The 13,060-nt window shown below is 39.4% G+C and overlaps 1 protein-coding gene across 3 annotated transcripts; it reads left to right on the top strand.

Moving 5' to 3' along the window:
* The first annotated feature begins 378 nt into the window (after nucleotides 1-378).
* LOC307197192 (uncharacterized protein) lies at nucleotides 379-12,774 on the top strand. 3 transcript variants are annotated; one of them, XR_013831347.1, is made up of 3 exons: nucleotides 379-1,181; nucleotides 1,636-1,867; nucleotides 3,145-3,459. XR_013831347.1 is itself a non-coding variant. In XM_079942917.1 (3 exons), exons 2-3 carry the CDS (start codon nucleotides 1,768-1,770, stop codon nucleotides 11,772-11,774), a joined length of 2,112 nt encoding a protein of 703 aa, XP_079799043.1. In that variant the 5' UTR covers nucleotides 379-991; nucleotides 1,636-1,767; the 3' UTR covers nucleotides 11,775-12,774. The 3 variants fall into 3 exon arrangements, 2 of the variants coding, with proteins under 2 accessions (XP_079799043.1, XP_079799042.1); XM_079942917.1 differs by lacking the exon at nucleotides 3,145-3,459 and adding an exon at nucleotides 9,763-12,774 and having other exon boundaries at nucleotides 379-991; XM_079942916.1 differs by lacking the exon at nucleotides 3,145-3,459 and adding an exon at nucleotides 9,763-12,774.
* The last annotated feature ends 286 nt before the right edge of the window (nucleotides 12,775-13,060 follow it).

Raw genomic sequence — 13,060 nt, 5'->3', positions numbered from 1 at the left:
AGTGTGGTCCCAGGACCAGCAGCATCAGGATCACCTGAGAACCTGGGCTCTCATGACAGACTTACTGATTCTAAACCGGCGTGGGGCCCAGAAATCAGTATTTTATTAGAGGCATGCCACTGTGCTGGGGGGAAAACCAGAGAGGACAGGAAGAAAGTTAGAATGGAAGCACACCAGCGAATCTGATTGACAGGTTTGGGGTTGGGTGGGTGGGGGAAGGGATTAAAAAAAAGAGAGATAATTAAGGAAGAACTCATTTTGTAGTCAGAAAACCTACCCTGCCCCCAGGGAGCTTTCTAGAAAGATGTTTTCTGACATTCACGTCAAGAATTGGCAGATAGGGGGACTTCCCTGGTGGCGCGGTGGTTAAGAATCCTCCTGCCAATGCAGGGAACACAGGTTCGATCCGTGGTCTGGGAAGATCCCACATGCCGCGGAGCAACTAAGCCCGTGCACCACAACTACTGAGCCTGTGTTCTAGAGCCCGCGAGCTGCAACTACTGAAGCCTTCATGCCTAGAGCCCGTGCTCCGCAACAAGAGAAGCCACCGCGATGAGAAGCCTGCGCACCGCAAGGAAGAGTAGCCCCCGCTCGCCCGCGACAAAGCCCGCTCACAGTAACGAAGACCCAGCGCAGCCAAAATAATTCATTTTAAAAAATCCGAAGTGATTAAGTTATGTGTGTGCATGTATATACACACACACACACACACACACACACGTATTTAAAAAAAAAAAAAAAGGAATTGGCAGATAGTGCCAGCCAGGCCCCTCGCTACGGCTCCGCTGGGGCCAGATCCGCAGCTGTTCAGGGTTAAATCTCGGCAACTCCCGGCCCCCACCTCACCTCGCCGCCCACCGCCCCGCGCGTGCGCACGTGCGATACTACGCGCCATAGAGCTGAGCAATCCTCCCAGATTCCTAGAGCGGTCGGCGGTGATGGCCGGTTTACAGGGTGTGAGGCTTGACGGTGACTTGGAGAATACATCGAGGTATGGGTGATGTCGGCTCACGGAAGGCGAAGGAACTCGGGTGATCTGCCCTCCCCAGCGGCCTTGCAGCGCCACCGGGGAACCGTATGCTGTTTCTTGAGTCCGTGGGGAGTCGAGGCTGCCGACGTGGCCCCCAGGCGCGGCTCCTGGGCACTGCGAGCTGGTCGGTTCTCGGCCTGTTGTGCTTTTGGTACGCGGTCAGCCCTTGACGAGCGTTGGGTTCAGCTGAATGAACACCAGAAACTTTGGGGGCGGGTGGAATCCAGAGCTTGGATGCATTCACACGAATCAGCGGACGAATGCGTGAGTGTGATAAGAACGGAAGGAGGGAGAGACAGATCATGATGATGGATCAGTAGTGTCATTTCGGTGTAGAAAGGGCAGCGAATAACATAGAGCTAATCGCTAGGGCAAAATTGTGAAATTTCCTCCCCTGCCTTATCTTTACAGTTATATCCTGATTTTGGTAGCATTAACCCCCTGATTATCTTTGAAGATCTCTAGGTTTGGAATGGAGAATGTATGTCCAAGAGGGGTGATGCCTGACTCCTGAATGATAGGGAAAGAAGCGTAGTAAATTTGAAAGAAAAGCGCTTGAAAGTTAAATGAGATTTTGTTTTCTCTTTAACTTCTTTTATATCTAGAGGATGCTCCTGGTGGTCTAGTCTCAGAACTTATATCTCCAGTCTCCGCAATGATTCCTTTCCAAGTCCAATGGTGCCCAGTTGCCTCCAGGTCTCAGACTCCTACGTGGACAAGAAAAGCTTAGTGAGGAAATGGTAAATCTCCAGTTGCTCCCTGAGGTGTCAAGTGTCCAGTGGCAGTCTATGGAGATCCAATTCAATTATGAAGCTCAAGAACACTACCTTCTGTCAGGTGAGAAGCAGTGTGTATCTTTCTTAGTGGTTTGGGTGGGTTGGGGGGTGGGCGCCGTGTTACCTTGCTATGTTAGTGTCTTCAGGTGCTATTGGTATGCCTCATTGCCTACCCCCCACTGTATTGTGCAGTACCATTTCTTTTGTGCTCCAAGCCCATGGCTTTATTGTACATTCTGTCAATCAAATTCTCTTGGTTTTCCTTCCTCTCCTTAAGTACCCAGTGTCATCCATTTTTCCCATTATAATCACCTTATTACCAATCTGTCAGTGTTTGGTATTTGCCCTTTAAAATCTTTTCAAGTCATCTTTCTCATGTACTGTTGGGACATAGTTAAAAGTTTTGGAGTCTGACACCTGGATTCAAATACTAGCTTTGTCATTTACTAGCTTTAGTAAGTTACTTACATTTTTTAAAAATAATCCTGTTTCCTCACTTTATAAGTGTATAATAACTCATACCTTGGAAGTTATTTTGAGGGTTGTGTCTATCTATTACTCCATAATAAAGGACCCCAAAACTTAGTGACCTAAAACACTAAGACATTTTTCAACCATGTTATTTTCTTATGGTTCTGTAGGTCATTGGCTTGGGCTGGGTTCAGCTGGGCAGTTTTCTTCTGGAATCACTCATGCTCAACTAGGGCCAGGGTCTATGTTAGTATCAATCATAACATGTCCAGCTGTTGGTGCTGGCTATAGCTTGGGTCACGTATCTCCGGCAGGCTAGCCCAGACTTCTTCACAGGGCAGCTAGTCTTTAAAAAGAGAGAGGGATGCTAAGCACTTTTCTAACCTGTGTTTGCGTTACATTTGTTATTATCTCATTGACCAACGCAAGTCACATAACCAATTCCAGAGTCATTGTGGGAGAAAACCACACAAGGATATAGATATCAGGAGGTAGGATCATTGGGGTCCATTACTATTATAACAGATAGCACAAGCACTAGATAAGATTCCATATATACGGCTCTGAGCAGATACCTGGCTGGTAGTAAATTCTTTACGAATGGTAGTCACTGTTATTTTTAGTAAGATAATCTTGGTGCTGACTTTGTTCAGATGTTCTGCAGGCTCTCATTTCCACATCATATTTTGCTGCTTTTTGATTTTGGTCTTTCCATTACTGCTGTTTTGCCTATGAAATTAACCTGTTGTCCTTTTCTTTTACTCTAAATCTTTTGCCTGTCTTTAGTTTTGGAGTATCTTTTTTTTTTTTCTTTTTTTCCGTACGCGGGCCTCTTACTGTTGTGACCTCTCCCGTTGCGGAGCACAGGCTCCGGACGTGCAGGCTCAGCGGCCATGGCTCATGGGCCCAGCCGCTCCGCAGCATGTGGGATCCTCCCGGACCAGGGTACGAACCCGCATCCCCCGCATCGTCAAGTGGACTCTCAACCACTGCGCCACCAGGGAAGCGCTGGAGTATCTTTTATTTTATTTTATTTAGTTTCTCTCTCCTGTATTTAGAATTTGTTTTTCCTTAAGAGTCTATTCTAAGGCATCTAGCTGTCTTCTTTCCTGAGAATCACTGCCTCCTCCTTGTTGTTTTACTTAAATTGACATACATACTATATGTGTTTGTGTCTCTTAGAATGTGTATAAAATAACTTTTTTATGATAAAGAAATATAATTATATTAAAGTGCATTTATAAAATATAGAAAGGCACAAAATAGAAATTTTAATAACCTACAACTCCACCATTTAGAGGTAGTCACTGGATACATTAATACATTAATGTATCCTTCAAATCATTTAATTAACTGTTCAACAAATATTTATTGTTGATAAATGTTTATTAGTTCATAAGATCATAGCTTATTAATGATTATTAACCATTAATAATAATATTATTAGTTACTGAGGGTTTACTTTGTATCAGCCACTGTTCTAAGTTCTGGGGATGTAGCAGTGAACTAATCAGAGAAGCCTTTGCCCTCAAGGACTTTACATTCTAGTAGGGGAAACAGGAAATATATAAGTATACAGTGTAGTATCAGATAGTGATAACGGTTCTATAAGATGTATCAGTCAGGATTCTGGCAGGAAACAGATGGCTCATTCAAATTGGGTAATTCAAAGTTTCATAAAGAGGATGGGAAGGATTACAGAAATCAACAAGGGATGGAGAACAGCATACCCAAAGCCTAAGCTGATAGTCGTAACTATCCTCTCCCATCACCCACTCCATATTGCCCTTACCTTCTGCCAGAATCTCAGTGGCACAGAGTTCTTTATCTAGTCAAATAAAATAAACCTTTTCTAGATGACCTGAGTCCTTGGTGATCCTGTCTCTTTCAGGTTACTTCCGTGAACCATTGACTGGGCCTATTAGACATGAGAGAACTACGAGGCACCCCCACTGAGTCCTCTGAGTTCCAGTAGCAGCAACCGTTTCCCCACTGGTGATTGGTATCAGTCATTCTGGCCGGTAGAGGGACCCCATCTCTGCGGGCTGGTTTGGCAGTTTGAGGAGCCCAAAATGCTGAAGCAGGAGGCAGTCTCAACTTCAAATTTAACAAAATTATGACTTTGTCCCATGGTAGAAGTATTTTTCCTTTGAGAATCAGAACCCTGAACCCACCAAGCCCAAGATCATAGGGATAGGAAGCAAAAATAATATAAGTGGATTATGAGGTATATAGTAAGAAGAGACATTATTACTTTCTCTACCACCCTTCGTTCCTATACCCATGTATTATGGCCATGGGGGAGACAACACTGTTTATCACCCTTTAGTTTAATGCGTATATTGCATCCTGTATGACAGCACCCCAAACTTATCAAGGTGTTGTTGTCTAGCTTGTACTGTAACTGAGCCTACATTTAATCATTCCACCATTATCACAATCCACTTACTTCTGGATGATGGGACATGTGGTAAGACCCATGAATTATATGTGTATTAGATCATTGCTTAACTTCCTTCCCTGTAAAATGACTCCTTTGGAGGTAATATTATAGAGAGTACCATGATAATATATACGGCATTCTCTTAAGTCAATGCAAATTTGTATCTAGACTATGTATTTAGTCCTTTGAAGTTGCTGCCCTTTCCATAATAAAAGGGGTCAGATGTAATAAATCTGTCCCCAAGTGGCTAGCTGTTTCCTCTCTAGGGAATGGTACCTTATTAGGGCCTTAGCAGTTGGCTACTTGGGCACATAGCAATGATTATAGGCATATCAACCTTGATAAGTGGAGGTCCGTATTGTTGAGCCCATATATAGCCTCCATCCCTGCTGCCATGACCTCTTTGTACATGAGTCCATTGGGCAAACATTGGTAAAAAGGCTGATTGACATTCATAATATGGATCACCAAGTCCATCCTTCTGATTGAGAGGCTTCTCCACAGTGGATGCCCTTTGGTGAGGATTCACATGGGCCACAAACATATTCATTCTTTGGTTTATCCTCATACTTTTCCTCCAGAATTCTTATTTCTTGTCTTTCGATCTTGTTCTTTCCAGGTACCTAACTAATCAAATAACCCATTAGTCACTATCCGTGGATCAGTATATACATGTGTCTTAGGCTATATTGCCTTCCATGGAAAGTAGACCACCAGGTGTATACCTGAAATTCTGCCCACTGGAAGGATTTGCCTTTACCAGCATGTTTAAGGCCACCCCTGAGTAGGGGTGTAAGTGAAAGGTACTCACTTTCAGGTGGTGCCCACACACTGGGCAGGCCCATCTACAAACCAGTTCTGTACATTTTCCTCCTCTGTTAACTGATAATAGGGAATTCCCATACGGCCATGAATATAGGTTGAGGGGGAGAGGTAGTGGAGCAGTAGGAACAAGTACCATGGGAATCTGAGTCACTAGCACATGGAATATACTTGTCTTCCAGATATGCTTTTATAATGGAATACTGGTTTGTATGTTCAGTTTTATGAATTGATGGGTCAAATAACAACTAATACATAGTGGTCAGTTTGCAATAGTTATTTGGTGCCCTGTGGTCAAGCATTAAGTTTCTGTTAGTGCCCAAAAGCAAGCCAGGATCTGCTTTTCACTTAGAAAATTGTTGGCAGAAGAGAGTATGGCCTTACTCCAGTGTGGTTCTCTTATAGAGGCTTGCAAGAGGCTTCATACAGCAACCGTGACTGCTGCAGACACTTCCAATACCATTGGTTATCCTGGTTAATAAGGGTCATGTGACAGGACAGCTTGCATTGCAACATGGTCCTACTGCAGAACGTTTTTTTACTCTAAGCCTCACTCAAAAGTAGCAACTGTGCAAGTTACTCAAATTGGTCATTTCAGCACATTTACTGTGGTATCTGTTGCCTCAAAAATGCAGGGCCCACCAACATTGTGCCTTTCTGAGGTGGTAACAGTTGGTTAGAGAGATAACCAAAGTGAAAGAATAAGCCATGTAACCATCTGAGAGAAGAGTCTTCCAGGTGGAGGGAATAGCAAAAGTCAGAGGCCCATAGATATAGCAGGAACAGAGTAATAAGCCTGGGGTAGACATGTGATAGGGGTGGTTTAGAATGAAATGAGGGCAGAGAGAAAGAAAGGGACCAGATCATATGGAACCTTCTAAGTCACGGTAAGGACTTAGAATTTATTCCCAGTGAAATGGGAAACCATTGGAACTCTTTACACAGGATAACATGTAAAGATCACTCTGACTGTTGTATGGAGAGCAGGAGAAAGGTAAGTTAGCAGGAAGAAAGCAAATGATTTAAGAGAGTAGTCAACTATGTCAAACAAATCAAGAATAAGATTGAAAATTGACCACTGGATTTGTCAAGATAAAGCATATTAGGGACTTTAATAAGTGCAGTTTTGATGGAGTTACGGAGATAAAAGCCTGATTGCACTGGGTTAAAAAGAGAATAGACTTGATGTTGGTTAGAATATAGAGCAATGTGAACTATATACACCTGATGGAAGTGTGAATTGGCTTAACCACTTCGGAAAAGTCTAGTTGAAGACCTAACAGTTCTGATCCTAAATTTATATAACGTAGAGAAACATTTGGATATGTGTATCAAGATAGACGTACCAGCATATTCATATCAGCATTGTTTGAAATAGCAAAATGTTCTTATCCATTGAAGAAGAATGGATAAATCACTTGTGGTGTATGTCACACTATAATAGTGAACATGAATGGACTACAGCTACACACATGACTGTGGATGAATCTTCCAAACATAATGTTGAGTAAAAAAACAAGTCACAGAATACGTGTGGTATGATTCCATAAATGTATAAAGTTAAAAAACATGCTGTATTTGCCTGCTAGGGCTATAACAAAACCACAGACTAGGTGGCTTAAACAACACAAATTTGTTTTCTCAGTTCTGTGCATTAATTTTAGTCATCTATGCTTTGCTTTCTTCTAGAAGTATTATAGTTTTAGCTTTTATATTTAGGTTTATATTACATTTCTAGTTAATTTTTGTGTATAGCATAAAGAAAGAGTCAGAGTTAATTTTTGTTATTATGATATCCAGTTGTAACACTTTTTTTGAAAAGAGACTACCCTTTCACCCTTGAATTATATGGGCAACTTTGTTGAAGGTCAGTTGTACATATATGTTTGGATCTATTTATAGACTCTGTTCTGTTCCATTAATGGATATGTCTATCCTATGCCAGTACCTCGCTGCCTTGATTACTGTAGCTTTGTAGTAAAGCTTGAAATCAGGGAGTATAAGCTCTCTAATTTTGTTCTTCTTTTTCAAAATTGTTTAGACCCTTCTCTGCCTTTCTACACAAAGTTTAGAATCGGTTTGTCAGTTTCTATGAAGAGCCCTGCTGAGATTTTGATTGGGGTTGCATTGAATCCATAGATCAGTTTGGGGAGAATTTCATCACTTTAACAATATTAAATCTTCCTATACGTAAATGATGGCATATATTTCTATTTATTAGATCTTTAATTTCTCTCAGCAACATTTTGTAGTTTTCATTATGCAGATACTGCACATATTTCATTGAATTTGTTTCTAATTATTTCATTTTTTTGGTGCAATTGAAAAAAATTGTTTTTAATTTTAGGTTCTAATTGTTCATTGCTAGTATACAGAAATACAATCAGGTTTTGTGTATTGCACTAATAAAACCATTTACAAGTTCTAATAACTTTTTGAAGACACTGTAGCATTTTCTGTATACGTGACTGCATAGTCTATAAGACAGTTTGACTTCTTGTATGCCTCATTTATTTTTCATGTCATATTGCATTTACTATGAATATTGAGTAAAAGTTGTACAATATTGAATAAATGTAGTTAAGAGAGGGCATCCTTATTTTCCTCCCTTGTTCCTAGGACAAAAGCATTTAATGTTTAACCATTAAGTATGATGTTAGCTGTTGGTCTTTCTTTGCTTTTTATTGAAGTAGTTAATTTACATGTAACATAGTTGATGTTTGGATTTAAATGTGCCATCTTATTTTTTGTTATTTTCCCATATTTTGTTTCTTTTTTGTTTTTCTTTTTTCTCCCCTTGTGCCTAATTTAATTATGTTATCAAGTTTTTTATTTTTCTGTTTTTTTCTCTATTAGCTTATTGTTTATACATCCTTTTACTGTTATTTAATTGTCACCTAATAGCAGCCTTTCTCAAATGTGATTCTGTGAGAGAATTAAGCCAAAATGCTCTGAGGCATCCACTGTAAGTTACATATTAATGTTTCTTCTGTACATCTGTTGATTTACTTGCTATCTACCATCTTTGGGAGAATTAAGAAAATAGTCAGGCAAATTATTTTCTTTTTATTTTCTTGTGGAACCCTAGTAGAAAAAGGCTGCCTTAGAAGTTACAACATACACAGTTTATCTTAATTTATTATTTCTAGGATAACCCAAAGACCTTGTAATATTATAGTTCTATTTACCTCCCTCCTCTTGTGCTATTTTTGCCATATATTTTAACTCTACATATATATTGTAAAATCCATGAGACATTCATATTGCTTATATCATTCAGTACATACACATTTAGATTTACCGCAATACTTTACTTTTTCCAGTACCCTTTGCCTTTGGCAAAGAGGATAAGCCTCCGCTTGGAGGCTTGGGATTTTGGACTCTAGCCCTTGAAATTAATCTTTGTCATGTTTTCAGCTCTCTAGACCATTTGCAGTCTGAGAGTGGTGTGCCTTTTATAGTAAACACCACTTAATAATGGACTGATAGTCTCAAGAATTTCAATGGAGCGCCCATGTTCTCTACCATTACAGGCCTCTGGTATTGTTGAGCAGAGGAATAATCTCCTCAAAAATCAACTCAAAAGAGATTTCTGATCCTACCTCCCTAACCTTTTTCTGGTCCACATACCTTAGTAAGGAAGTTTGGTCACTGAATATGGCTGTTCCCAAAAGGATCATGTTTTCTAGGCCACTTCTTTCTAATAATCAGGGCAAAAGAGGTGGAGGACTATGTAGACCTCTTTTTGAAAATTCAGGCTTCTTTTCTAACCATTCCTGAGCTTGATGCTTCTTTCTTTCCACTAATGACAACATGTGACCAGCCTGGTTGGTATACACTCACAGTGACAGCCTGGCTGCCACTGCCTCCTCCTCCTCTCCCTCCCTTTCACCTCCTCCCCCACTCCTTCACCCAAGTATTCATTCATACTGCCTACTTTATATATGTCAGTAAGTTGTTTATGTATTAGCTCTAATATAGTCAAACTTTCCTAATCACTGTAATTAGGTTTCAGTATTCCCAGATCTCCTGTGACAGACATATACAGAACACATCTGATAAGCCACTTCAATAGACGATTATCCATTACTTGTTGATTCTTCTTAGTTTCCCTCTCAGAAGATAATTTTCAGTATTTTCATAGGAAAATACTAATATATTTCACCTGAAACTTTCTTACAGTATGGAGAACATATTCCATTTATATTTTATTGTTCTAGATGGTGAGACTAAGGCCAAGGTTGGAGAGCTGGCTTCCGAGGAGGAAATTACAGCAAAAATTGAACCATTGACTGAAGAGTCTGGTAACCCCAGAGATGATGTTCTCCAGGATTCTGAATGCAGGGAATTCTGTGGATTTGGGGATAAATTCAATGAAAAGGATCAGAACCTCTTCAAAAGAAGACAATATAACTGTGATGAATGTGGGCAAAACTTTGCTTGTAGTACAGGCCTTATTAGGCATCAAAGAACCCATTGGGAGAAACCCTATGAATGTGATAAGTGTGGAAAGGCCTTTAATGTGAGCTCAGCCCTGGTTCTGCATCAGAGAATCCATACTGGGGAGAAACCCTATCCTTGTAATTGGTGTATTAAAAGTTTCCGTCGGAGCTCAGACCTTATTAAACATCAAAGAGTCCACACTGGTGAAAAACCTTACAAATGTGATGAATGTGGGAAAGCCTTCAGTCAGAGCTCTGATCTTATTATACATCAGAGAATACATACAGGAGAAAAACCCTATCAGTGCAGTCATTGTAGTAAAAGTTTTAGCCAGCGCTCAGACCTGGTTAAACATCAAAGAATACATACTGGAGAGAAGCCTTATACATGTAACCAGTGTAACAAACATTTTAGTCAGAGTTCTGATGTTATAAAACATCAAAGAATCCATACTGGTGAGAAACCATATAAATGTGATGTGTGTGGAAAAGCCTTCAGTCAGAGCTCAGATCTTATTCTACATCAGAGAATCCACACTGGAGAGAAACCATATCCATGTAATCAGTGTAGCAAAAGTTTCAGTCAGAACTCAGACCTTATTAAACATCGAAGGATCCACACTGGAGAGAAACCCTATAAATGTAATGAATGTGGGAAAGCTTTTAATCAGAGCTCAGTCCTTATTCTGCATCAGAGAATTCACACTGGAGAGAAACCCTATCCATGTAATCAGTGTAGCAAAACCTTCAGTAGACTTTCAGATCTTGTTAATCATCAACGAATTCACACTGGAGAGAAGCCTTACCCATGTAACCAGTGCAATAAAATGTTTAGTCGAAGATCAGACCTTATTAAACATCATAGAATTCATACAGGTGAGAAACCCTATGAATGTGATGAGTGTGGGAAAACCTTTAGTCAAAGCTCAAACCTTATTCTGCATCAGAGAATCCACACTGGAGAGAAACCCTATCCATGTAGCGATTGTACTAAAAGTTTTAGTCGTCGTTCAGACCTTGTGAAACATCAGAGAATACACACTGGAGAGAAACCGTATGCATGTAATCAGTGCAATAAAAGTTTTAGTCAAAGCTCAGACCTCACTAAACATCAGAGAGTACACTCTGGGGAAAAACCCTATCATTGTGATTGTTGTGAGAAAGCCTTCAGTCAGAGTTCTGACCTTATTCTTCATCAGAGAATTCACACTGGAGAAAAACCATATCCATGCACACAGTGCAGCAAAAGTTTCAGTCAGAACTCTGACCTTATCAAGCACCAGAGGATCCACACTGGGGAAAAACCATATAAATGTAATGAATGTGGGAAGGCTTTCAGTCAGTGCTCAGCTCTTGTCCTACATAAGAGGATCCACACTGGGGAGAAACCATATCCATGTGATCAATGTGGCAAAAGCTTTAGTCGACGCTCTGATCTTATTAACCATCAAAGAATCCACACTAATGAAAATCCATATAAATGTGATGTGTCTGGGAAAGCCTTTAGCGCATGCACTGATCTTACTGAACACCAGGGAATCCACATTGGAGAGAAACCCCACAGGTGTGTTCAGTGCAGCAGAAATTTTAGCCAACTCTCTGATCTTATTAATCATGAGAAAGTCCATTCCGGGGAAGACACTCTAAATGTGATGAATATGGGAAAACCTTTAGTGTATACACCAACTTTATTCAGTACCAGAGACACTCTGCCAGAAAAAAATCTTATGAACGCTATGGATGATTATGAAAAAGGTTTTAATCAATGCTCAACTCTTGTGCTACATTAAAAAAGGCCACACACGCTAGAGAGAAAACATATTAATTCAATTTTTATAATGAAAGTTTAACTCAGAGCTCAGACATTACTAAAGAAAAATTCTGAGGAGGAATCCTGTGAGTTGTTGGAAAAACCCTCAATGTGAAAAAATTTTTACTGAATGTCAGAAACAATGGAAAAAAATTCTATCTGCTGTAATGTAAGAAAAGCTCTAGTCTTTTATTCAAACACTGCACAAGAGGAAAGTTTTATCATTATAAGAAATGTCTAACCAAATTAATGCAGAACCTTATCAGATATTGTAAAAACCAGTGTGGTGTTGTGTGCAATCAGAAGGAAATGTATTAGTGTTATAATCTCAAACCTTTTGTGAGCCCAGATCACCTATTGCATATCACAGAAGTTATTTTAGCGAATGTAGGGAAAATTTAAACCCTTCCCATATCTTAATTGGCATTCACTCTGATAATTTGCATACCACTTATCTCCTGAAAGCTGGAGAATCCTACCTTATGCAAACATTAGTTATTAAATTCCCTCTGTGTGAACATGCTATGCTATTCTGGAATTAAACTTATTAACTGCATAACTCTAGTGCCCCATTTTCTGAAATATCCTTTTTTTTGTGGGGGTGGCCAAGTTTTGGTCTTCCTAGTGAGCATGAGTTTTCAAGTTCCTGTGGTGTTCACAGCAAACATGAATTTATTTTGCTCTTAATAATGTAGCCCATCCATAAACTTTAGTGGTTTGGAATTACTTCTTCAACACTACCATTTAATTACAGTTTCTAAATATGTGAAACAATTTTTTAAAAAATAATTCCATATGTTAAAGTGTGAATATTTCTCTACTACTATGTTTATCCTGTCTGTCATCTATAGATTGAACAAAAATGTTAGCTAAAGTAACACCCACATGACTAATTGATATTGCATATTCTGTCTAAAAATAAAAAGACCTATTGATCTTTTTTTTAATGGCAACATTCATCAGACTTTGTTTTGTTTGTTGATTTCTGACATATATATTGATAATATGCCATGTGTACACAATGTTTTCAACTGAAAAACAAATAGTTTTTAAAAATAAGAAAAATTGTCTTTGTGGTATTAACCATTTGTTAAAATCCTGCTACTGTCATTTACTTTGACTATCCCCCATAATTATCCAATTAATATTTTAATTTAACATACATTGTTAAATTATTATGTGCAAGGCATTTTTTTAGGTTTTGTAGTATACACGAAGAATATACTGTCCCCAAAAAACATGTACTATACAGTGATAAAGGCTGAT

The sequence above is a fragment of the Stenella coeruleoalba genome (genome assembly GCF_951394435.1).
Source record: "Stenella coeruleoalba genome assembly, chromosome: 14".
NCBI lineage: Eukaryota > Metazoa > Chordata > Mammalia > Artiodactyla > Delphinidae > Stenella > Stenella coeruleoalba.
This window is presented reverse-complemented; position numbering and strand designations above follow the sequence as displayed.